General features: G+C 37.6%; 2 protein-coding genes across 2 annotated transcripts in view; both read right to left on the bottom strand.

The window, feature by feature from the left end:
• Positions 1-2,909, bottom strand: part of LOC134528174 (hornerin-like) — a 295,315-nt gene extending 292,406 nt beyond the window's left edge. Inside the window, exon 1 of the mRNA XM_063361551.1 lies at positions 2,740-2,909. The gene's annotated coding sequence lies outside the window, so the exon portion shown is untranslated. The remainder of the gene's footprint in view (positions 1-2,739) is intronic.
• Positions 2,910-15,225: 12,316 nt separating this feature from the next.
• Positions 15,226-26,142, bottom strand: LOC134528173 (mitochondrial genome maintenance exonuclease 1-like). The gene is made up of 4 exons (XM_063361550.1): positions 25,117-26,142; positions 21,790-22,006; positions 20,963-21,095; positions 15,226-15,507 (listed from the first exon to the last, which is right to left on the bottom strand). Exons 1-4 carry the CDS (start codon positions 25,892-25,894, stop codon positions 15,343-15,345), a joined length of 1,293 nt encoding a protein of 430 aa, XP_063217620.1. The 5' UTR covers positions 25,895-26,142; the 3' UTR covers positions 15,226-15,342.
• Positions 26,143-27,618: the final 1,476 nt, after the last annotated feature.

The following is a 27,618-nucleotide window of genomic DNA, read 5'->3' as shown; positions in this document are numbered from 1 at the left end:
TACAAATTTATTTCCTTTATTTTTAGTTTGATTTGATACAATATGATTTCACTAAAAATAAATTTCTACCCCTTCCTATTTTCACTTCCACATTACGAAGTTTCACTTCTTCCGCGCGGAGGGACTCCACGCACTATTTTTGCATGCAATTAAAAACTATTTTTTAATGATGCCAAAGAAGTATAACTTCTCACGCGCGTACCTAAGTACACGCACCCATTTTTTTGTTCAAGTGGCAGCTGCAGATCGGTCCCCTTACCCTCCGGCATTCTGGATGCGCCGCCGATTGAAAATTCTGCACGGCGTACCTCGAAGCGGTCTCACCGCTCACAAAAGGAAGTCGAGGAGGGAGGGGCGGAAGAGACTCGGTGCAGGCACTAGGGGAGAGAGAAGTAAAAGGCGCCGGGGAGGAGGGAGGAGGGAGGGGGGAAGGAAGGCCGTTCGCGGAAAACTCACACGGGTGATAAAAACTTTGCTCGGCTACCGCACACAAATCCAACAGCTTTACGCCGTCGATGCTAAGAATGTAAATTGGGCGGGTGTGAAAAAAAAAAAAAGAGTGGGAAGGAAGGAGAGGGGGCGGAAAGGGGGTCGCATTCCCCTGTCCACGCTCTTTTTTTTTTTTCTTTTTCCCTTCCTGGGTACGGGCACCCTACTACGCAATGTGTTCCAACTCAGAACTTGTTCTAAAGGACCGGTGTGTTTCGCGAGACAGATTTATGCCAGCGGATGGTCGCTTCGCCTTCTGCGAATCGTCCCAAGTTCACGGTAGACCGACCGTCTACAACTCTGCAACATCATTAATTGGCTCCTGAAATCCGTCCCCCCCCCCCCCCCTAATATTTATAAAAACCTCGCTAGGAGCCATTGGTAAAGGCGGAATAAAAAAAAAAACACTTAAATAACGTAAGTTACTTATCTCTTGATGGTGGATTTGAATTGCCAAATACCGGTTTAGTTTCTCCCCCCCCCCCCCTCACAGTTTATTTTCCGCCACGGCCCAAGAATGCAGCTCTTCTTCTCTGCTAGTTCAATGCGATGTGTTATCATTCATTCTCATCTTGGCGTTTCAATGTTACGTACGTCATCTGAGATTAGAAAAAAAAAGCGCGCGATACCTAACGGCAAATTGGAACGCACAATCATCAGTTGGTATTTTTTAATATAAATTCAAACGGAACAACTGTCGCTGGAACAAAAAATAAATCCTTATACTCATCTGAATAGTTCGTGGAAGGAATCCGGGTGTTTCAGTACCTAGCTTAACTGAGCACTTCTTACCAGCAGTTAAAATAATAAACCTGTGCAATTGCATTTTTTCTTTTCTTTTATTGTCAAACTGAAGATATATATAATTAGTTTTTCTATATTAAACTTTAAACAAAGATTATGACCCCACCTTAATCGAATATCGTTAATTTCTTAACACTAAACGATTTAAATACCTGACAAAAAGCGTTGCTTCTTTCGCAATTTTCCCCTAAAAGAATGGAAACTATTACGTGGCTGTGTAATGGACTGTGATTCATGAATGAGGGCATTTTTCTGACATGTAATTATTTCAAAACTTTTGAGGGGAACTTTATTTTAATTATTATAATAATTTATGAAGGGTGACAGATAAATAAATCACGTTCATGTCACAAAAAAAAGTTGCTCTGGTTCTTGGTACGAGCCTACAGCGAGTTTTACAAGCTAAAGACACAATGTAAACATGTCAAGGCGGGATTGCAATAGTCCGCTGTCTTCGTCCGTCGATCACGTGACCTGCAGCCAATCGGATGGTTCAAAAAATTATATCCGTCCGTCTGTCAAAAGCTTGGCAAGCTCTAACCTTTGAAGGACGTACGGATTGATAATATCTATGATTTTTACCGCGGCAAAAAAACAATTGTTACCATAATACAGGCATGCGGTGTTTGTATAGGTCATTCAGATGTTTTGTATAATAACATTTCGGTTCTTAAAAATCATGTCCAAACAATTTAATTACTACTCTGAATTTTTACGAGGAAATGCTAATGCAATACGTAAAAAAAACACATAATAAATCGGAAACTTCTATATGAATAAAAATGTAAATACTAGTTCGTTCAAAATCTTAAATTTATGAAAGTTCTTCACCTATTGAATTGGAAATTTAACACAACACAACACATTTTGACAACAGCAATTTTTTTGCTTAATTTGTGTTTTTGACATTTGTGTTTTTTGTATTTTTCTTCTACAGACATACATGTGCTTAGCAATGGCGAATATCCAAAAGCTTACATCAAGTCACAACGTGCATTTGAATACGCGCGTTTTTTTTATAAACCTACGTTATACCTGTGGCAGGTAAAAAGATAGATAAAAATATAGGTAGGCAAAACATAGATTTTTAATATTATCATTGCTATAGTAACATATATATATATGTGTATAGAGGATATAGAAAAATATAGAGGTAGATATAGATATAGGTACATATGTATATACAGTAATATACATAAAGAGATTGATAATTAGAGCTAGATTCGCTTTGTATATGTGTACCTACTTCAAACAAATTACAAAGAAAAATTGATTGAGACATTGCAACGCATGCAGGGAAATAGCTAGTCATCTATATAAATTTCCGAGAGAAAACAAGGATGGTATAAATCATTTGAATCATTTGGCTAGGTGCGCGGTGTTGGCGAACGGAGGCGACGGGCTATTGTAATCCCGCCTTAATAAAAAAAAAACACCAATACTCACCAGTCCAGTCCAGTCCTCCCAATACACCTGGTATCAGGGGTTCCTCGGAAGCGCGCCCATCTCGCTGAAGGGGGGAAATAATTTAAAAAAATAACCCAGGTACACAGACGCACGCACACCACTACAGCACACGGCACCGTCTCCGAACCCACGAGCTGTTCCCCTCCGCCTGAGCCCTCCCTGCGCGGCGCGGCGCGACACGGAACACTGCGGCTCGTCGCCCCGGCGTTAGGGCTGCCAACTCCTCGGGTCCCCCCTCTCCACCCTCCCGGGGGCACGACACTGCCACCTGGCGGCCCGGCTGACAACCAGGCCCGACGCACGACCGTCGCGCCTCCGCCTGCTGCCGCCCGCTCCGGCCTCCAGCGAGGGGAGCCACGTAGCACCACCCCCCACGTGACCAGTTCAGAACGGTAACAGGAAAAGGAAGGTGGCCGGATCAGGGCCGCAACTAGGTGGGGGGGAGGGGGGGGGCAAGCGGGGCATGCGCCCCGGGCGCAAAGCTGTGGGGGCGCCGAAATCGCTTGCATTGTAATTCCTACTACAACTGGTAACTGGTAAAAAGTTTTTTTTTTAACTTGCACGCCAGGAATGTCTAATCGTTTCAGGCTCTTCGAGCAATTAATGACAAGTTAAGCTTTTTAAATGGGAATAACATATACAAAATGGAAGACAAAGATTTGAAGACTGCAGCCAATTGGTCGTCTGAAACATACAAAGATGACATCAATGGAGAAGAAATAGTTCAAGAAATGGAAAGTTTTAAACATCACGCCTTGGCAGTTGATGACACTATGAAAACAGCATATGCAGCGACCCTCTTGAAGCTCATTCACGAATACAGAATTGAAGAAGGATATCCAAACCTGACCACAGCCCTTAAGATATTTCTTACTCTTCGTGTAACAGTTTCTTCAGGCGAAAGAAGTTTCAGCAAATTGAAAATTGTAAAAAAAAAATATTTAATAAATAGTATGAGGCAAGACAGGCTGTCGAATTTGAGCATTATTTCCATAGAACACAAGAGAGCATCCTCTATTTGCTATGATGATATCATCAAAATCTTTGCAGCAAAAAGGTCTTGCAAGTTGAATTTGAATCTTTAAAATACATTTATGACGACAATTTAATGAACAAGTCTAGTGATTATACGGACTACTTTATGGACATACTTAGTGGATTCATGCATGGAAGTTACAGTAGCACAGAAACTGTTACATGTAGGTATGGAAAATGCTTAAATAGCACAATTTTTTCCGTGGGAGGGCCCCCGGACCCCCGCTTTATTGGTGTGGTATGTGCAAAAAAAGAGGGGGGGGGGGGCATGAATCCATTCATGCCCCGGGTGCCAGAGACTCTAGTTGCGGCCCTGGGCCGGATTATCGGAAGCGGGAGGGGGTGCGGCAAAATTCCCGGGGGTTGAGTTTTGAGATTTTGACGTGTAACATGTAACATCTTAGCCCCCGGTATATGGCGTTTGGCAGGAGCAATTTCGGGAGTGGAACGGAAATGAGTAACCACGGTGCTGCCATCCGTGGTGCGAACCAAAGTTCATAAAGCCCAAGAGAATTTTTATCATAGTATTAACTGATTAACGAATTTTAACAAGATTGACGTTAGTTTAACAAAAATCCTTTTCGAAAATCAGGTCCAAAATAACGGGTTTAATATTTTTTCAAGTCATTTTCGCTTTTATCGGAACCATTTCATTAAAAGTTAAAATTTTCTTTCTGCAAATGGAATGATTCTAACGTCTCATACACACGTTGCCTGCAGCCAATCAGATGGCTCGAAAAATTCCATCCATTCGTCCGTCCGTCAAAACCTCGCCAAGCTTTAAATTTCGACGGACGGGTGAAATTATAACCTCAAGTCTGAAAGGGATTGTCTATATTTTAAAAGTTTTTTTTAGTTTGTTTATTTGTTTAGCTGCTTCGACGTTATGTTTTTAACTGCTTGTGCGCACGTTTTAAGCTTGATATTCGAAACAAAACAAAAATTGACTTAGACAAAAAGTACACACGTTAATTCGAAATTATATTTAAATAAATATTTTAGAGTTTGTTTGATCATTTATAAGTGGTTAGCATACTTAGCTACTACGCAAACTGGCAAACCTTGACAAGACATTTTCTAAAAAAAAAATGTTAATTAAAGATCTACAGAGTTCCGTCAAATAATATCTCTGAAATATTAGGAAATAAATGTTTCAGTGTTCAATATAGTTCCAAGGAAATGGAAGATTTTTCGTCGATTAGCTTCTTTCCATCTTCAAAATACAACGACTATCACCGACACCAGATTTGTAATTGACCGTTTCAAAGCTATGTTATTCCCTCCAGAACTCCTCTGCGATAGTTGGGACGTCTAGCGGCCAACTCTAAACTCATCGCGGAAAACTATGTCTGATATTTAGCCAGCGCAATGCTGAACTCACTCAACATTCGGTCATTTCACAAGCTACACGCGTCGGTTAAATAACAAGTTTTAAACTCCAATTATTTAAATTCTGTACGTTACGTAAACATTTACGTGACATATAATTGTACAGAATACTTCATTTACAAAACTATGTCCGTTACGTTTGTTTACCTACAATGATATTCATGGGAGAAATAAATTTCCCTGGTGGCTGCGAAACTATGGATCTTAGCCTTAAGTTGGCAGCATCCAAATATAAAAAAAAAAAAACGTTATGACGGACGTGAGGATGGTTGTGAATAGTTCGGCTTGTTGACGGACGGACTTATGGCAGACGGGTGACGGATGATTGTGAGTAATCACGTGAGACAAGCGAGTCGGCATCAGGAACGAGAGGACCAAGACGAGCACCAGACCGGGTTGGCGCCCAGCATCAGGGGTGAAGGAGGAGGGAGTCCGAGCTGAGACTGGTAGTCCCACGCTGTGGAGGACGTAGGAGTCCAAGGAGACCAGCAGGCCCGGAGTCGACGGTGGCGGAGCGACCAGAGAGGGCTGCCGGCAGGATCAACTCTTGGGGCGAGCGACAACCTTTCTCCGCAGTGCCACTCGGCGACGACGGCGTGATTCACTCAAGAGCCAAGATCACGATACATTTGCACACGTTTCAAGGTGCTTAGTGTGGAGTTAGCAAAGTCAGTTAAAAAAGTCATTTTTTTCTTGGGGATAATAGCAGAAGTAACGTTTCATTATGTCATTATAGTTTGATAAGCGAGTAACATTTTTAGTAACCAACCTAGATACCGTCTTTAGTGAACTCTATACTCACCGAGCGAACAACGGTTTTATATGTTTCAGAATGTTAGTTCCATTTGATAAATTTGCCACCAAAATTAAACTCATAATTTATAGGCCCACTGATAATAGCGTTTGATAAAGATGTATTTATACATAATCCATATATTCGTTATTAATCATTGCCTATAATTTGTTATTAGGCTACGCGTCGAAGGTAGGTACACCTGGCGTAGAACACGCTTTGGGAAGATGTGATGAAATATTATCATGTTCATAATTCATGCGGGGGACGGATCTCACGAAACGGAATGTTTACAATGGCACGCATGCGGATACGGACCCGTACGAGTTATCTCAGCAATGCTGAGCTCGTACGTTTACGATTGCTTCGTGCGTCCAGTAGAAGCAGAATAATTGGCTGCGGTGGTAGCCCTGTTTTATTTTCTAAAAACGTTAGAAATGGTTTCAAGTACAAGAATATATAATACCATAAAAATACTTCGTGATTAATTTTTTTATTAAGAATGTAAATCCTAATCGTATTACAATCTTGAAGCTTAATTTTTAAAAAATGAAATTAGCATTTCGTAACCTTTGAAATTCAATCTCATTGGTTGCAATTAGTTATGTTTTCGTGCACTGCGGAAGCAGCAGACGTGATAGTGGAGTGTTCCGGGAGATCCGTCTCAGTTTCCTTGTCACTGTAGAACGATCCTTAATGTGACAATTATGCCTTGTAATCGACAAGTATAGACAATCTAGGTGAGATGTCTGTTCGTAGCGCGCGGGCGCCTGGAGCTTGCAACAAGGGAGACAGTTTCGCTTCAACAGGCAAACGTTCTCTGCCGTGGGCACAGACGACTAAGATGCTGGCGAACAGGAACTTCAGAACGTTTTCAGAAATGCAGGGTGCAAACAAATGTGAGCGAGTCTTTCAGTACTCGCCACAGATGTGTAACATCTAACCTAGGTAACGAGACAATTCAAGCTTCAAATGCACTTATGATACGAAACTCGGACGCACGAAATTTAACGTATAATTCTTTAAATAATGCCGAACATGATAAATAGACGCAAATTGCATTTTCAACTACATTTCTGGACGCGAATCACGCGTAGATTCCGCACCTACCGTCAGAATTCGCTGCCGGAGCAACTACGTCGACTAAATAATCGTTCCAATTTAATATGTACCGGAATTTCAAACCATATAATGAAACGGCTCCGATAAGAGCGAAAAAAACTTGAAAAAATATTGAACCCCAGGGTTGGACCCGATTTCTACAAGAAATTTTATTAAAATATTGCCCATCTTATTAGAATTCACTAAACAGTCAATACTCTAAATTTTCCCAGTGGCTTTATAAACTTTGGTTCCCGCCATCCGCCACAGATAACAGCACCGAGGTTACACATTTCCGCTCCATTCACGAGATTACTCCCACCAAACACGCGGAAACTAGTCTAGTTACGACCCTGACAATGATTCTTCGCGTCCGTCCGTATTCAGAGAGCTAAGATTTTACACATAAAAAAAGCGTTGAGAGGAAAGAGACTCTCCGTACAATATACTGTCACCATATTGTCCTTTTTGTTATTGCGGAAAATGATAACGATTCTTTCAGTGGCGAACACAAGAGAAGGAGAAAGGTGGGATATATGCCCTCCAGAAGTTGTAGAAAAATATGCGAGATATCGGAGAAGGCAGGTTGTTATTTCCGGTGATGCAAGGTGAGCTGTTACACCTGGAAGCACAAATCACAAAGGCAGGGCCGGCGAGTCCATATAGGCGAACTAGGCAACCGCCTAGGGCACCAAGTAGCTGGGGGCGGCGCCGCACGACACATCACAGCTGATATAATATGTTTAACGATTATTGAAACTAGATGAAAATTGATTTTTGTAACAGTTCGGAATGTTTATATTGATATAAGTAATTATTTAAAGTCCACGGTGACCTATTTATGATTTGTAATAAGTAAAAAAGTAAAAAAAAAAAAAACACAAGCCTGCTTACATTTGATTGTTGACAAAATCTTAGGCTTACGTGATGTATTTTGAGGCAAGGAAATTTTTTTTTCGGGTGTCCGGCCCGGGGGGGGGGGGGGGGGGGAGGGGGCAGGCATTACGGTTTTTCGCCTAGGGCGCCAATTTACCTTGCACGGGCCCTGCACAAAGGCAGTGATGCTTGTTCAGAAGGATAATGTAACTGTCCAAATCCCTTTTTGTCGTAAGCTAAATTTTTCTGAATAAGAAAATTATTATTTTTTTTTATCCAAATCCCACAGAAAATAAATTCCTGCATCCGCCACCGATTCTTTTCATACCCGTGTCCAAAGCACGCTACCTCAGGGAACGCCGCTGTGATTGCAGGGCGATTCTGCACAGGACCGTTTCTTCCTGCAGTCCTGAAACTGGCAAGACAACACCGAGACTCTGAAACTTTGACTCATTAGCCGGAAGTTCTAATCTCTGAGCAAAATTGTTGGACATTGGGAGGCGCATCATACAACTAAGCTGGGATGCAGGGAAAAAAAAAAAATTACATCTGCTTAAAATAGCATTTTCATTAAGCGAAAGTCAGAGTTAATGACGACTTAAACTTCGAAAGAATGTATCAAACCATTTGATTTAAAGACATTCTTCGTCTTAGAGAGAGTACATACCTAATTGTTTTCATACTACCCAAATAACGTTTTTTTTATTCCTAAATACGCAAAAGAAACATAGATATTAAGTTTAAGAGTATAAAATTATCACATTTGTTATGAACAAGCATAAAAATATAAAAAATGGTCTCACTGTTACACAATGTGTGTGTAAATATATATTTATGGGCAGATAATTATAATATTGCGCACTTGAATACTTTATGCGGTTTTTTGCAGCTATATTACTTGAATATTTTAATACAGCCATTTTCGAAAACATAAAATTGAATGCTGGATGCGAGTTATAAACAAATGCCTTCCCGAAACGAGGAACAAACGAGGACAAAAGAACGAAGCTAGAAAAAAAATAACCAAATACGACCCTGCACAGCTTAAAAATAATTATTTTCAGCGTGTAGGAATATAATTTACGAGCTACGATACCTGGTTTCGAAAGGGTTGATAGTTTTTTTTTTTTTTTTTTAACATTGCAAACTTTGCTTTAAGAATCACTATTACAGAAAACTGATATATAAATTAATGTCAAGTGTTCGACACCGATGCTCTATGGTTGTTTAGCAATTCACCTTGCCTCACCCGAGATAACACATTGCCTTCACCGAGATCTCGCATGTTTTTTCGTAACTCCAGGGAAGGGAGGGGGAACTGTCCGCCGACGTGTAAGTGACGTCTCGGTCTCTGCCGGTGTCCTTGGGCGTCCGGCGGACGTGATCGGCGTGCCCCCCCCCCCCCTCCCTCGCCCGGGGAGGTACAAGGGCCAGCGGCGGCCCGCGTGCGGCGCGCGGCAGGCGGGGTCGCGACACGCACCTGGGCGTCTCGTGCACGTCGTGCACGTGACTCGGTGGTCAGCGGTCAACGGTCAGGGAGGGTCGCCCCGGGTGTCGCATTTCCGGAGGACGCTCAACTGCCAGTCGTTTTTACTATGGATGTGTACTTGAATATCCTTAGTGTTTGAACACAGTGGAGTAGCCAGGATTTGTGTATGGGGGGGTGTTAAGAAGCATGCGCCCCCCCCCCCCCCCCGTATTAAAGCGGGGGGTCCGGAAAATTTTGATTTTAAGGTGTAAAATAGTGCTATTTTAACAGTTTTCGGTACTTAAATTTAAATATTGTAATGGTAAAAATTTTATTAATTTTAATATGAAATTTGTTTGAGTGATGAATAAGAAATTAATTAAATATTTGGTGCTAAGGGTGGGGGGGGGGGGGGGTTTGAACCCCTAACCTCCCCCCCCCCCCCCGGCTACGCCTCTGTTTGAACAAATCATGGAATCATAAGCTACAAATGGTTATCTTTAAAGAATTTTATTTTTTCATATTTTTTTTTTAATAGTCTACATAGAAGTTTCGATTTTCCATTTGAACAAGTTATATATATATATATATATATATATATATATATATATATATATATATATATATATATATATATATATATATATATATATATATATATATAGGGCAGATGAACTTAATCATTTGTATTTAGATATATATTTATATCATCAAATATAAAAGAAAGGTATATATTTTTTTGTGTCGCTACTATCCACCTTGTGATGAAATAAATCTATTTATTTTCCATCAGTTGAATAAGGAATAGTTTTAGTTGGTTAAGTGGTTTTAATACGTGGTGACGTTACAATGTGTTGTCAGGGAAGGTTACCGCTTGGTTGATTTGAAAAAAAAAAAAAAGAGTTTGTTTAGGGTGATGGGGGGGGGGTGGGGGTGCAAGATGATTTCTTGCTTCGGGTGGATAATAATTTATTTACGTCCCTGACCAAGGAGTATAGAAGTTAACAGAGATTTCACTCCCAGGTTAAACATAATTCCTTATTTTTATTCTCTGAAAACGGTTGCTAATGATTCTCACACTTCCAACCACACAGCATAAAAACCAAAGAAATTTATTTTTGTCCCGAACTATATCAGGATCTAGGGCTTCTTAATACATTTAAAATTTTAATAAAATATTGTCTAATTTGTATTTTAGTGTCTTGATATTCAATGCCATAAAAATTTAGGATTGTTATAAGATTTTATTAGACACGGAAGGTGGTGTTGGTGGTATAAAACAATGTTAGGTTAACCTAGTTGTTTCACAATACATAACCATCATTAGCTTGTAAAATCCTAATATTAATTCACATAAATACCCATTTAATGCAATACGCACAAATTGAAATTTGAAGTTGTAGCCACAATCAACACAAATACGCAAACAGGAATGGACCATTAACTAGTGCCTTGAATTATCAATTTATACATTCACACACACATGGTTACACAAAAATTAACATAAAAGTTGGTATATAATATAATAAACATTTACCGAGGTCTCCCGATTCATTGACATTTAGGTGCTACACGTTATTTAATAGTTATGAATCCTATTTAATATTTTTAATATACGTATTAGATAGGCATATGCAAAACACTTTTTTTTTAACAAGCGTGATTTAAAAAGAAAAAGAACCTCTTGTTGTGTTGATTCGCACCTTTATTTAAAAAAAAATTTAAATGTTTCCTCGACAGTAATTTTTTTTTGAGTCAAAAATAATTATATTTCGAAAGTAAAATCACAGATCGTTCACAAGTCACATTACTAAAAATTATTTATGTCAACTCTGAATGTGAATGACATTCTGATGTTGGTATAAACAGTATCCTTAGTGTACAATAAAAACATCGTAGGCCCTATCTAGTGACAGCCCCCTGTCCCTGACAATGATCCATCGCGTCCGTCTCCCATCCGTCCGTCAATCACGTGCAAGAGCATATGCAGAATTTAATTTGGGAGAGGGTTAGGGGATATAACCACTCATCCTGCTGTTTGCTTTCTAATTCTTTCCATTTTTTGATGGTAATAACATTTCATTTTTAGGTTGGGGGGATATCATCTCATCACCCCCTCCCTGTGTACGTACTTAACTACGTGACCTGTACCAAAACAGATAGCTCTGAAAAATTCCATCTGTCCATCCGTTCTGGGGGGTTCGACTGCCGAACCTCGGTGCATCGGTCCCCAAAGGGCCCCATAGTGAATGTATCAGGCCCCATGGTAAAGGAAGGACTGGGGATGGTGGTTATGGTGTCGGGCGACCGGGCCTAAAAAAGGGCTGTGAACTGCTTGACAAGGTGCCCCCTTGGCCCAGCAGTCGGTGGAGGTATAAGGCAACACCCAGGTCCCTCCAGCCTGGGCACTGTAGTTGCCATTTTATAGCTGGGGCAGACGGCGGTCGTCGCCGGACGAGTGTGGTCGCATCCGGGCCTTAATCGGCTGTAAACCCGTCGGGCCAAGGTACGGCGGGTCGGAGGGTACTCCAAGGCGACGAGGACACCCCGTGGCTGCACTCTGAAGCGTGACGGTCTGGTCTAGCTACCGGCGAACAGTCTGCCGAGTAGACCAAAAGTTGGTAGTATTACGGGGATAATCCACCATGTTTGAATGGTTCCCCGCTGAGGTTTCCTCTAAGGCCCAGGATTCTTGCTGGGAAGGACTCGTACTTGGTAGTGGTGGTTCCTATCGCTTGGAGCAGGCTCCAAGGGCCCCTCAAGCCCGATGCGGAGTCGACGTGGTGAGCGACGACACAGCTCCGGTACCAGCCTGGAAAGTTGGGAGAGGTTGGGTAGACCTCCACCGGACCACGGGTTCACTGGGTGATTGAGGAGTCCCAGTGTGATGTGGGAGAATTGGGTAGGCACCAGCAATGCTGCACCTTTTGAGCTTAGGGGTGCAGCCACTTGTCTGGTTAGCTGAGTGAGGTAGGGGGACTGTGGTGGTGCCTATGCTGGGATGGGTAGCCTCAATCTCTGGGCATAGCCGCATCTCTAACTCCTTTCAATTATGCGTATACGGCGTATCCGTATCCGTGCCCATGGGGGCCCCAGCCTGGAAATCCTTATAGGATATGAAGACTGGGTTATCAATAAGGAGAGATCCTCATAACTTATCCATCCGTCAAAACCTGCCAACCTTCAACTTTCGACGGACGAATGAAATCATAACCTACAAAAGGTTTGAAAGGCATTGCCTTCATCTGTAAAGAATTTTAATTTTTCATAATTTTTTTAACAGTTTACATATTTAAAAAATTGACCAAAACACAGAAGCATAATTTATCTCAAAAAGTAAACTCGAAAATATATAAATAAATATAAAAGTAAAAATTATTGATTTTTATAATTTATAAATTCTTAAAATTTATGGAGGATAAACTAATCTACTTTACCATGAGAATATTTTTTTTCCAAATTTCCAGCATGGTAGATTATTATGGAATTTTATTCAAAATTTAGACTACATAGAGGTCAAAACCTTAAATTAAAATGTGTATTAACAACTGATTACTTTAAATATAAATTGTATTCACAGAAGTTTAGCATTAGTTCTAGTTAATAAGCATACTGTGTTTAGAAAATGTGTATTAGCAATTAAAATAAATGTATTGTTTTAGCATAAAGTTATTTAATGATAGTTCAATTTTAAATAATAAAATAACATTTGGTGCAAATTTTAACTTTATTTGAACTAGAGTTAGAAATAGTATAAACATTGTGATTATACAGTTTTACCATAACATAATGTCCCAGTTATAAAATTTAATAAAAGTTACTGTAAGTATTGTATTCTTTTGGTTCAAGGTCACAATTAAAGAGAAACTCAAACAGTTTTAGATAAGTGCATGCATGACTACTGCTTTGCTTTTTCCTCGCTTGCAACATGAAAGAATGGCTCTTTCCCCAATTAGTAGAGAGTAAACATGTAAAGTTTATTTGGAAACAGACTGGAGCCCCTACCCTTTGGAATCTATTTTTACAACAGTTGTAGAATGTTGAGGTCCTTGACTGTTGGATTGGTCGTTGTGGTTGAAACGACAGAGTTCTTTATCGCTGCCCTCCATGTTCACCTGACATAATGACATTTGATTTTTTTCCTTTGGGGCTTTATAAAAGATTGTGACTATGTTCCACTGCTACCTAATGATTAGCCAGAGTTGAGACACAGAACTGAAGAGACTATTGCTTCCATTACTCCAGACTTGTTAACCAAAATGTTGGAAGAATTGAACATTAGGTTCGATGTGTGCCGTACAATACTAAAGGTGCACTTGTATGAAAAACTAGGTTAGTTTACTTTCAATTTGATGTACTATTTGTTGTAAACTGTTATAAATAAATACACCATTGAAACTGGGACTTTGTAATAGTTTGGTTAACACAAATCTTACTACTGCAAAGTGACAAAATTATGTTCCCTTCATGTTTATATTATTGAGGTTTAAGTGTATTCACACACCTTGATGTGCTGGCACAAATGCCTTTGTTGTACTCACACCAACTACTGCAACTCATCTCTAAATTGCATCTGCATCAAAGACCAATCACTTGTGCTGCAGATCACCACTGAGCCTGTCTCGTAAAGGTTAGTCTTCAGAGGCATCATCCTGTGGCACAATCCTCTTTATGTCCAATACACAAACATCCATCAGTCACAATACACACAATTTTAACCAAATGAATGGTAATTTTCTAAAAAAAAGATATATATATATCTGAAAATGGTACAGTAAATCCTGTTAAGAAGTTTCTCAAGGTACTTAAAAATTTTAACTTATTAAGAGGGGGGAGGTGGGATTTACCTACTTCATTAGTGGGATTTTCAAAGAGAGTTTCATTGTACTTAAGCTCCTCTCGTACTATTTTCTGAGTCTGTTAAAACAGTGTTATTTACAATATTTCAAGTAGTTTACCATTTTGAGCAGTTGGTCGGACTAGGTACCGTCAGTTGGGGTAACATTGGCCCTTTGAGGGTAACTTTGGCCCAAGACAAAAATAATGTTAAACCATGTTACAACTCTTCAAAATATTTATTAGATGTGATGATACATATACATATGTATCATCACATCTAATAAATATTTTGAAGAGTTGTAACATGGTTTAACATTTTTTTTGTCTTGGGCCAAAGTTACCCTCAAAGGGCCAATGTTACCCCAACTGACGGTACGCTAAATTAAAAATACTGTTAAATTGTTTAAAAAACTGGTTTCCTACATTTATAATACTGCTAAATTGTGTGAAGGGTTAGTTATATTTTGGTTAACTACATTAAAAATATTATAAAATCATTTAAACAGTTGATTAAATTGGTTTTCTACATTAAGATACTGTTAATTAATTTAAATGATCAGGTAAGTTAGGTTAGCAACTTTAAAAACAATTAATGGGGTTTTTCAGGACAAGTAGTAAGTACTCAAATATAACCTTTTCTGAATTTTTTTTCATAAGAGTACCTACTCTAGGAAATTACAAAATGATCTGCCATATAAAGGTGTGGCCAGGTGTAATAACAGCCTTTCTGAAAAAGATAAAGAATTAAAATACGAAAACTACATTAAAAAAAACAATAATTACAGTTTTGGATTTGAAAAGGAGGGGAAATGTATATTTCATGTGAATTTCCTGCAAAAAAATGTGCCAGTACCATACACAACGTAATTTGTAATGTACAGTAAGGTGGGTGGTTACAGCTCAGTAAATACTTGTCCAAAAAGGCCCAAAATAAAAATGGGTAAAACTAATAAGAATAGAAACATAACTTGTAAAATATATATTTAACTAATTGTTTTGTTTTCACCGTGTATTAAAACATACAACATTATTCAACACCGCCATCATTAAAACAAAGTACACACAGTGTGCACGGAAGCAGTCAGATCTGGGTCGAGCTGGAGCGAGTTTCGACGGGCAGCTGCCAATACTGCTGGACCCGGGCGAGCCACAGCCGCCAGTACATGCTGCAGTCCACGGCGCTCAGCGGGAACACGTGGGCCGGCGAGCCGTCGCTGTAAGCCACCACCACCAGCCCTCCTTTCACCTGCAACAGGGCGACTGTGCCCGTCACATTGGCCTCCCTACCAGTCATGGTACTGGCTAGCAAAAAGAGGGAGAAAAATAGAAAAAATAAAGAAATAAATAAAGATATAAAAAGTGAGGAGAGAAAATAAACTTGCCCCATTCCTCAACTTCTTAGGTTTAGTTTTCATTAAGCAAGATAAGCACATTCTTATCTGTGTATTGTAAAATATTTCTTGCATGAACCATTTTACTTTAGGAATCAAACCTAAAATTGAAATAAAATTTTTAAGTTATGAGTGGCGATTGCAATTCGGAAAACCGGATCCGGTAAAAAAATACCCACCTACGGCCTGCCCCACTCCATTTCACCCCATACCCTCGCGCATGTGCCATGCGAACTATGTTTGGCGGCCGTCAGATGTCATTTGACTCCGAGTGAGTCACTTGGGTCAACATAGTGTATTTTGTTGCTGCTTCATTGAATGAATGTAAGTAAATAGACCTCTTTATTAGAGATGGGTCGAGTCTTGGTTTATCGAGTCGAGCCGAGCCGAGTTGGGTCAGATTGACTCGACTCGAAAACCGAGTCAAATATTTTATCAAGTTCAAGACTCGAAACACGTTTCGAGTTAAGTACCAGCATCGTGACATTACAGCACTTTATTATAGGTTGTCTTGACGTTTTCGCCAAGTCATTAATACAGCAAGAAATGATAATGACCTTTAAACAAAACAAATCCCGTGCAAACCTAACCTTGCCCGCTACCGTGCTACGGCGCTATAATAGGTACAAGTGCAACCAAACCTAGGCCTACCACTACCTTCATTTATGAACGTGACGTCGTAACGTGATTTTGTCGATAGTGGCGACAGTTTATGGGACAAAATTATGTCACATGACCATTTTATATTAAAAAAAATGCTTGGAAAACAGCGTGCACTGTTTTCATTTTGTTTTTCATCCTGCGTTTACTTCAAATACGGTACCGCATTTGTTTACAAAATACGTCAATGGATTTTCACTGAAGAAAAATTTGTTGCAAAACGCACATATATTAATAATCATCACGTTTATCGTGCCCCGTTTATAATAACTCGTATAAACAAGAGATTTCCGTAACCTAAAAATAAAAACATAAAATAATTATTATATTGTAATATTTAGTCAATAACACCAAACCGTGATGCATGAAAATGGCTGCGTGTTAGGCCAGCCAGACTTGCAATTTGGAACTAAATTTAGCTGTGCTCTGCTACGCAGCGCTGCGTTACAATAACGTTTAGGATAAAATACTTTCTTTTTGTTTGAATAAAATATAATAATAACAATGCTCATGCATTTTATTTGGCAATCAGTTACTGATCACCAAATCAAATGCATGAAATATTTATTTAAAAACATATTGATATTCTTGTAGTTGTAACAAGTTCCGGGCGAATAATCTTGCCGCGGAAAGTGTATTTACATTGAGAATGTGACAATGTGACAAGGCCTATATCCATTGAGCTGTTTGTTCATGTGGGGATCTGCCGGTGGATCGGAAAAAAAAAAGTTACGTAACTCGGGAAGCCTTCTTTCCACAGACGAAAGAGCCAAACTCCCGATCGTACATCTTCGTTTTTTTTTTTGTTTATTGTAAATAAATATGGCGGTGTTGATAAAAGGAAATACCATAAACAAGGCAACGGTATTTATTTGTACGCCGCCATATTTTTCGTTTGCAGTGTGTCCGTGAATGTTTATTTTGGACAACATATGATAACTATGGTAAATTAGGTTAGGTTAGCTACATTATAAATACTTTAAAACATTGTGGACGGTTGATATGGTTAGGATAGCTACATTAAAGATACTGTGAAATCATGTTGAAATAAAGCTTAGTTTTTTATATTTAAATAACATAATGATTTGAATTAATCATTTAAAATATTTAAATAACATAATGATTTGCTAATTAATCATTTAAAATATTTAAATAATGCAGATGCATCTTGGATACACAATTTTTATATCAATGGGTGTTGTAATATTTTATTTATCATATTCGACGCAAAAAATTATAAAATTATGAAACTCGAACTGACTCGACCTCTTCAAAAATTTTGTGACTCGAACTCGACTCGACTCGAAATATGAATTGCTAAACTCGACTCTACGCCAAAAAACCTCAACTCGTCCATCTCTACTTTATTGGTCAATTGATAAGATGAAGTATGGTTATGTTGTATTTACGAGTACGAGAATGATTAAAGTAAATAATTAAGCTGAGTGACGATTATGATTCATGTTTTTTATTCGTTAAATAAATGCACGGAGAGTAAATAATAGTTGTTATAGTCCAATTGATAGATTAATTATATTAAGGTTGCATTTATGATTACTAGAATAATTTAAGTAATTATATTTAGAAATTAATTAACAATCCTTATTTAATTTTTTTTATGATGTGAATTTTTTTCTTTGTGAGTGACTGACGTATTGTAATTACGTTTATTTGTATTTAATTGCAAATACTAGTCAAGTTCTAAAAAATGTCACTTTCAAAATCAAGTCAAACTGAGAAAAACAGGGGTGAGGACAATGAGAAAAATGTGCGGCATTATTTTACAATAATGGACAAAGACAACTCTGCAAAATGCTCACTGTGCTCTGATATTATAAAAATCAGTAAAGGTTAGTACAAAGTTTTTTAAAAACACATTTGAGAACAAAGCACTTCATAGATCTAAGCATTATAACAGAGTAAATAAAGTTGATTTTCTAAGAAATAAACTGTCCTTTTTATAAACTTAATACACACACTTAAACATCTATTTTTGAAAACAATTAAAAATATTTTTTTTTCTGAAGTTGGTAAAGTTACATATCAAATCGAAGCCCATTCAATTACATTTAAAATGAGCTGTCTAACAGCCTTCTAGCACCATTGGTTGGAAACCTACAAGTATTTGAGTGATCCAAAACATTGCTAAAATTGGCTAGTTTGGCATTTTTCAAAAATTTAATACAAAAAAACTACTCAAGATATAAATTTAAAAAAAATGGATTTATAATGTATTAAGTTCTTATTATCAAAATACAAAAAATCATATAAATCTGAAACATGAAGTTTCTAAATTAATTTTTCATTGGTTGATTTGATATGGAATGACTCATATGTTGTATTGTGCTTAAAAGTGGTTCTCATCTATTTTGTATAAATAATGTGATAATATAGTAATTTTTATGTTTATTTAGCGATTGATTACGTTTATAAACACGGACAATTATTTGTAGTGAAAGACTGGTGCGCGACACGGCAGTGCAAATTTTCCAGACAATTAATCAGTTAACGAAATGTTCTGGTGCTTTCTGTATACATCCTTACAATGGAAAAAAAAGGCAGGTGTTAGCTCCCATGGGAAGCTGTAAATTTATCAGGTTATGGTGCCACCAATAAAAAAAAACTTTGTTATCTGTATATTTGTTTTTTACAGAAACGCTCAGTTGTGAGAGTATATGGTATTGTGTCCTTGTACGTAAGAACTGTGCTATGATTGGTCAAAGAGGTCAAGAAACTGCCTCTTCACTGCATGGCTATAGGCAGTTGCATCACAGTGACAAGTCATCGTTCAAGTACTGCACCAATAGGATGTGCTGTGGTGGCTACTCTCCAAGAAAAGTTTATGAGCGAATAGAGGCAGACAATGTTACCTCTGGTGGGGTGGGGGCCGTGCAACATTTAATTATTTCAACTTTTTTTCCTTCAATTTCCTGATGTTTTCAACTAGAAATTTAGGCCCCTGATGTGTTGCATGGGCCTGGGGTAGCCATATGATCCACCGGGTCATCGTTCTATATTTCAGTACTTGGGAGATAATGGATCACTAGAATATTCTTTCACTAAGGCACAAAACGATTCTTTTTTTTAATTATTTCTTGTACATCGTAGAACATATTTTCACAGGATAAGAATAAATTACCAAAATTAATTTCAAACTCTCTTATTTAAATACAATCTTTAACAGTTTCGAGAAAATTAATGATCATAGATAGAACTTTACATACAATGGAATATTTTTCAAGTTGCAGCATTGCATATCCCTGCCCGCCCCAGCTTTGCAACGCATTCTTGTGATATGTTTTCCAGTTATGCAGTATAGTAGCTGATTATATAGTTTTCAAGGTCATGGTGACCTAGTTGTGTATATGTATCTTATTGAAGTAAATATTTTTTATGATAGTTCCTGATATTTTATTGTTTTTATTCAGAAAAGCCATTTAACTATGTTTTATTGGTTCAATAGTTTGACTACGTTACTTTTTGTAAATGTGGTTTTCAGTATTTTATGTATGTACTTTAAATATTTTTATAACTATATTTTTTACATGTGTATTTCATAGTGTTTGTAACATTTCTAGAACATTAGGCAGTATTTTGGTAAAGGAAGGACAGATGTGTGATGCTCTGGTGCCAGCAGAATAACAGTTATCAGTTACAGAGATGTTCTGGTGCTTTCTATTTATATACTTGTGATGGTAAAGCTGAACCTGCAGTGTTTATCACTTTACTAGAGACAGTGGTTGCTTTCGTGGAGGTGTTTTGTGATTGGTCGGTGAGGACATGTGGCTCCCTCTTCCCTGCATGGCCATAAGGAGTTGCCTTATCTCGTCAAGTCATCGTTCTGTGGTCCTTCACAAAATATTTTTCAGAATGCATTAAGAGACAATTTAACATCCATGGTCCGAGCCAAGCAACCAAATAATGTGTTTTCGTTGAAATATTTTGAAATTTCTTGACCACTACCACCAGCCTCGGCTGTCACCCCAAGAAATATTTCTGGTGCCGAGCGATGAGCCAATTGTCTGTGCTAATGTGTGAAGTATCCTAAACTGTGTGTATTTAAATTTTGGGAATAATTTTTTTTATTGATGGAAAAAAAGTTTTAAAAATTCTTTTGTTTTGAATTTGCAACAGGATTTGATATAATGGAAATTTTACAAAAATTAATAATTTCCAAAAATTTTAATATTTAATTTTTTTTTTGTCATAAATAACAAACACCACCTAAAAGGTATGCTATTCATCCGCAGTTACTTTCATCTAATAAAATCAGCTTTGAGATTTAAAAAAAAAAAAAAAAAAAAAAATTGTGGTCTACCAACAGAAATAGCTGCAAATGTTATGAAGCATTTTGAAGTGACACACATATATTTAAATACACGGCACTGCACAGCTGATGATTAAAAATTTTGGCTGGAATTTTGAATTTCTTTTCTACATAAATGTTTTATTATTATTATTATTATTTTTTAATTCTGAACACTTTATATCCTATATATCACTAAATTCTTCAAGCCACTCACTATGTATTGAAATTGCTCAATAAATTTAATTACACTTAAATTACTTTTGGAGAATCAAAGATAATACTTTCAATACTGATTTTAATAATTATATGATGACACAATCTGGATGAATGTGACCACGTACCTTAAAAGTGTACCGCTCATCATAGTTCATGGCACCCAGGTAGGCCACTAACTGCATCGGTGCATCATACGTCTTCCTGATTTCAGCCTTTTGCGTGTCCGACTTCTTCCACTCAATCAGGACAGGCTTGTCCCTACAATGAGAGTGAACATCTGTTGCAGAGTTTTACAGTCTAAAAATTAGTGGTTGTATCTCCACAACATAGTGCAACAGAAAGTTTTCCAAATATTAACTCCATATATCCTAAAATAAGGCATAATACATTCTGACATTTAATCTACATGAGATGATAAAATAAGTTATCTATTTTCCAAGCATTGCAAACCTAGTCAATTGCAGAAATTTTACACAAATAAATATGTTGTGTTGGATTGATTCTCATTATTTATAGACCAATCCCATTTATTCCAAAGGATTTATAATCCGATGGTTTTGAAAAGGAATCTGGTGGTAGTTTCAGAAAATAGACTGCAAGAATATATAGGCTATTTGTTTAGTTTAAAGTCATTTCATCATTGTAATTTTGTACAACATGACTTGTCCAATATCTTTGTGCAAACTTGTTCACATAAAAAATATATAGGAAAGCAATAATATTAACTTAACTGTAGGCTGTAATCCTCTGGACCTTGGTCACGTCTGTATGTCACTCGACTGAGCCTTGGCAACAGTTTACTGCAAGCTACCTGAAGATGGTGACAGTAATGCATGTTGAAAGGTCGGGATTGAGCTACATCCAGAGGCGAATTAAGCCCAGACTATCACAGCCTACCGAAAAGGGGCAGCAGAAGCCTGGGAACTACACAAACTGAGATGTGTGCACTAACTGGTACTTGGCCACACAGTCGATGACGCCGCGGTACTTGAGCCGAGAGTGCACCACGTGGCTCTCCAGCGCGTAAACCCTGCTGATGTTCGGCATCACACCGGCCAGGCTGTGCCAGCAGCCTTCGACGTCTGGGTCTGGCCGGAGCTCCTCTTCGGGCGGCCGGGCCAGGAACCTCTGGACGGTCGCATGGAAGAGACTGCCCTTCGCGAGCAGGTCTGCTTACACACACACACACACACACACACAACGCGTGAGACGCTGCCACTGCTCACTCTTCCAAGGGGAGAAACAGATTTCCTTAGTATCATCATCTACTTAATTTCTTGTTTGTCCCGTTTGTTCTACTTGTTACTAAACAAAATTGATAAACTGCAGCAAGTAGCATGGATCTGCCAAAGCCCCACAGCTAGTATACACTTTGTTTCTGTATTTATTTATTTATTTATTTTTGACGTGATAACGTCTTATAAGTCAATGAACGCCGGCTGCACGCACGAAAAAGCATGACTCATTGTCACGTTCCGCCTGAGCCGAGCGTGCAAGAACCGGCCAACCACCGTGCGAAAATCTTCTATAATTAATATCAAACAGGTTAAGGCGGGCTTTTTAAAAGCAGCAATTTAAAAAATTTGATTTATTTGTCCAATTTCGTCATTTCAAATTAACAATTTATTGACATTGATTTGATTTAAGTTTATTTATATAACTAATTGTTCGTGATAATATTTAAACAAATTATTTAAATTAAATTTGCAAAAACTAAATAATTTTTGAAAATTAAAAAGTATGCAATTTTTCATCAATGTTTTCTTATGACGTTATCACGTAAAATTATTGTCCGTAAACCGACTTTACAGACAACCCCCTTTTTTCTTCAGATTTTCAGATTAATTTCATTATCTGAACTGTATGAAGAGTGCATGTGCAAGTTTTTACCCAACAATTTCCCTGGCCTTCACAGCTCTTCCCACTACTAATTTTCTCAGAATCTAGTGATTATTGGAAAACATGTTCTTAAAGCCATTTAACTCTACACTCATTACTAATTCCTTCAAAGAGGTAAGCAGGAGGCAGCCGTTATATAAATTCCCTCAGCATTACTCAATATCATATCTACCAATGTAACACAGCATGTCTACAAGTAAATATAAATAAAAGTTGTTCCTCATAACACATGGACTTTGTTCAAGCGAGCTGTACCCCCTAAAACTTCTGGATCCAAACAGTAACTTTATGTTCTTGTTACTGGTAGTATTTCTCAAGTTACTGCAACTGAATTGCTCTACTGGTGGGTGTAACTACAATTTCTGCATGTGGGTGCTGCACCTTATATAATTATTCGAGGGGAGGATCCAAAAGGTTTTAGGTGGGCGGGAATTAGGAATTTAAATATGAGATCTTCATAATACAGCATACAAAAAATATGTACTTCAGTAATAATTATGTTATATTTATGATACTAAAAGATAATTATTACTTAAATAGGCCGAAAAATAAAAATTTGTAAAACAAAGTGGAAAATGTTACAAACTAAAGAAAAAAAAAATTATTTTTTATTTATTGTCAATTTAAAAACAAACGTTAAACATTAAAAACATTGTATGTAATAAAAGAAAAAACAATTCAGATTACGTAAATTAAAAATTAAGTAACTTCACAGAGTTATATTAAAATTATTCCTTTTATTGACACTCAAGTGTTTGGGTGATAATATTTAAATTTAGTACTTTCTACACCCACAAAATTTTCTCTTTCTAACTACATCCACTGCACCTTTGAAAGCAAACTTTACAAAAGGTACAGTCCACACGAACAAAGTCATTGTTTACCACAAACCTATACTTAATACCCACAAGTTTGTTCAAACTGTCTTGAAACAATCAGAAAACAACAAGTTTTTATTAATGGGTCCTAATGTTAATAAAATAACCTCATAATGATTTGTGTTACTCTGACCTTGATAAGGTGTTAGAGCCTAACATTTTTTTTTTTTTTTTTTTTAAAAAGGAAGGCCCTCAGGACATCAAGAGGTAAAAGTGGAGCTACAAGGCTTAAAATGAAAATATCAGAAACTGGTGATTCTTGATTATCTCGCAAAATTATATTTTGAAATTCCTGTTATAGGTACCAGTAAATCTAAGTCACTCTGCTTCCTGAAGCATGAGCAGAGCTAGCAGAGCAAGCACATACACTGGCAGAATGGTGGCTTTTTAGAAGGAATAAAAAAAAAATGTATAACATGATTTTTACACACTAAACACGTCCCTAAATGTACTCAGACGGGATGCTGCTGCCGCCATACATTGTTTACCCACCATAAATAAGAATATATGTTTTCCATATACTAGAGATGTTCCTGAATTAACCCTGAAAAGAAGGTTTCTGAATTCCAACTGGTTTGTTAAAAGATAACAGTTTACAGCTTACATTTCTGCAAGGAATACGTGCTGTACACTAAAATACCTATATGACAAATTGAATTTTGCAGTCTTTCCAGGGAACCACAGGATCAAGCCAACAGGAACAAGCTTTCAGGATCCAGGGATAAACTTCAATATATGAAACGGAAGTATTAGCAAATGATTAATTCTCCAAAGTTGGCTACAGTTGTGCTAAACAAAGAGATACACAATCACGCATAAACTATGACTGGCGGTAGCAGTAAAAAACACAGGTATTGTAATATTAGTTTTAAACTGTTATTTTTCGCGAACCAGTAAGAATAAGAGACCATTGTTTCAGGGTAAATTTAGGGACGTCTCTAGTACTTGAAAACATATTTTCAGTTTTTATTTACTTTTCGTTTCACAAAGCCGCGACGTCCGATGCTGGTATAATAAAGGAAGCTATAAACTATTATTTTTCACAAACTAGTACGAATTAAGAAACCATCCCTTCAAGATAAATTTAGGGATGTGTGTAGTGTAAGAAAACCATGTTTTCCTATTTTTCTAGACGTCCTAAAAAGCCGTGACGTATAATTACCGGCAGGGTTTTATCACATATTCTAAATAATTAACAAAACACCATGTGCTGCAGGTAGACGGGTGGGCTCTTCCTGGATTGTCATGTTCATGCTACTGTAAGTAAATTTACACAGATGCCAATCAAATCAGAAAGGGGCAAGGGGAAAAAAGTAGTTTAATTAATGAAATGCAATTTCGCTGGATAACTAGTTAACTAAAATCAGCATCACTCAAAACAAACATTTTATAAAATTATATATTCTTATTTTCATAGAAGCCCATAAAGTTAACAACTAGCTACCTATCAGAAATATGCAACTACTCATGTTTATATACAAATTAGTATACATCATGCCTACCTCTATAGTATTTCAAAAATTCATCTTGCCCTAGCTCTGCAATCATTTTTTGTCTCCATCGCATAAGAGCAATTCTAGAGCTTTCTGACATAGTAGCATTTAAAACCTTGCTTACAGAAGGATACACAAGGCTTTCTTTATCTACTTCACTATGCGATACAGTTAAAATATCACCGAAAAGCTGTTTTTCTGATGGTTCTTGTACCTGTTTCTTATCATTTTGAAGAGGAAAAAAAGGTATGTTACGAACAATTATTTCAGGAAGCTGAAAAATAAGTTCTTGAGGCCTACAAATATTTTGTTCACTAACAAGAGAATCTTCTGCGTTGCCTAAAATTTCAGTATTTGTCTCACCAGGAATCTTGCCACCCAAATATTTATCACCATTATTAGTGGCTACATCTGCTGAAATTTCTTGTTTAAAAATTTTATTCTCAGGATTTAATGAAAGTTTTGATTTAAAATCTGACTGATTTCTACTCGTATGTGAGTTGAGTCTATCAAGCCAATGTATTTCAGATGACCTATCATGATTGCTTAATTTTATATTGCCACCAACATCAGTTGCACTTCTCGTAATCCTTTTTCTTCTCTCTGATCTAGTTTCAAGAAGCTCGCCAAATAAGCTTTTGTTCTGTTTATTTAATTTTTTAATGACTGCACCACTTTTGGTTTTAGTTGAAATGGATCTGTATAAATCATGCTTATGTTTTGCAAAAAGATTATCAATTCCAGGCCTACTGAATATCTGGAACCCGGCTTTAAAATGCATTGACATTTATAAAAATGCAGGTACTATTGGTAGTTGGTACCTTAGACCAACACCATTTAACTAAAAAATATAAAAAATAATAATAATTTTCTTCTCTCTGAAAAGTCCCAGCATTACATATTTTCATGTAACACCAATCTCTATCACACTTTTCAACTGTATTTATAACCCAACTACGGTTATAACCTAACTGTATTCTGTTATTCTGTATTCGAAAAATAAACAACAGAGTTGTTCAATTTTTTCTCTCTTCTTTGTTGGCCTACGACGTTTCCCAGCAGCCATGATTCAAAGCCGCGTTACTACTATATTAAAAAGGTATCTATGAAGGATAACGGTATGTATGCCTATTCACCACAGGATTTGAAGGCCATGGACGAGAGGAGTATTAGGATGGGATTAGTAACCGGCCACCACGGAATATTCACTAAACATGGGTTGTATTAGAATATTATTATGTATAATGAAATCTACTAATATCTTGCATACTTCTTGTGTATGTTCGTAAAACATCGAAGGGTACGACAAAGGGAACGACAATCCTAATTTCATCAATTCTTGTAACATCTGTTGTCTGCCTACATACAGAGAACATTCGAGTAGTATATGTTTTTTGTCACCATAAGGTTCTCCACAAGCACATTCAGCTGTGTCATTAATCCCCAGTTTGTAAAGATGAGCTGGTGAACTATTATGGTCTGTGCGAAGACGAAAAGAGAGTACAGCCCGATTGCGATGTGATGAATGGGAGTTGCGGGATATGACATTAAATGAGGTGCCATGTAATTCATAATATTAGGTAGAGCGAGATGTTGATAATTTTGTCCATTCTGAAATCATGATGTTAAGGTAGTGGGCCATACTATATAGAAGTCTATAACTTATAGAAGTCGCGAGGGCATAGGATTTATTATTCCAATTTTCGGATCCAAAACTGTGGTAGTTGTTAGCTCCGCCGCTAGACAGCTCTTCTTTCCAAAGAGGGTAGGTACTCGTCGTTACCATCTTCCACGCCAGAGCGCTGTAGGGTCGCTTTTTTCAAGGTCGTGCGGGTAATTCTGTCTCACTCTATCGAGAGGCAGTGCCTTTTGTTGAAATGCGAGCGCTTAGATACGGGCATTGAATACATATTCAATGATACGGGCGAGCGCTTAGATACGGGCGGGCGCAACTTAATTGGAGGAGTACGACCACCGAAAAAAATGTGTGGTTAAAAGATGCCAACTTCAAAATTTAAGTTTTAATTATAAGAAAACTACATTTCTTAAACGTATATAAAAAAATATACTGACATTCGTAGTTCATAATTTATAAAATGTGTTAACGGAGTGGCACATTGAGTAAAATGGCAAAGCATAATTTGGAATAATTCTTGCAACGTTGAATGATTTTGGTAGCTATGAAACAAGTATGGCTGCGATGGGTAACCTACTATTTACAAACATCGTGCACCCAGATGTGACGTCACGCTCCAAGATGCTATTTAAGCTGTTAATTATTTATTTTTTTTCCTAACCTAACTAAAACTAAGTGTATTTTGGAGGGGTCTGGGTTAGGGAGGGACCTAGGTGAGTCTCAGGCCGAAGCCTATACGCCTAGTCATGCTGGGATTAGCCATGCAAGGAGAGGGTCGCATGCATCATGTGCTAGGAGGGGATTGGCCAGCCATGGCAGCGATTGGCGCCATGACTAACTCCCCTCACTCTTAAATCTAGACTATAACTAGAGAT

The sequence above is a fragment of the Bacillus rossius genome, chromosome 1 (assembly GCF_032445375.1).
Source record: "Bacillus rossius redtenbacheri isolate Brsri chromosome 1, Brsri_v3, whole genome shotgun sequence".
NCBI lineage: Eukaryota > Metazoa > Arthropoda > Insecta > Phasmatodea > Bacillidae > Bacillus > Bacillus rossius.
The sequence above is the reverse complement of the archived record's forward strand: the minus strand, read 5'-3'. Positions and strand labels throughout refer to the sequence as shown.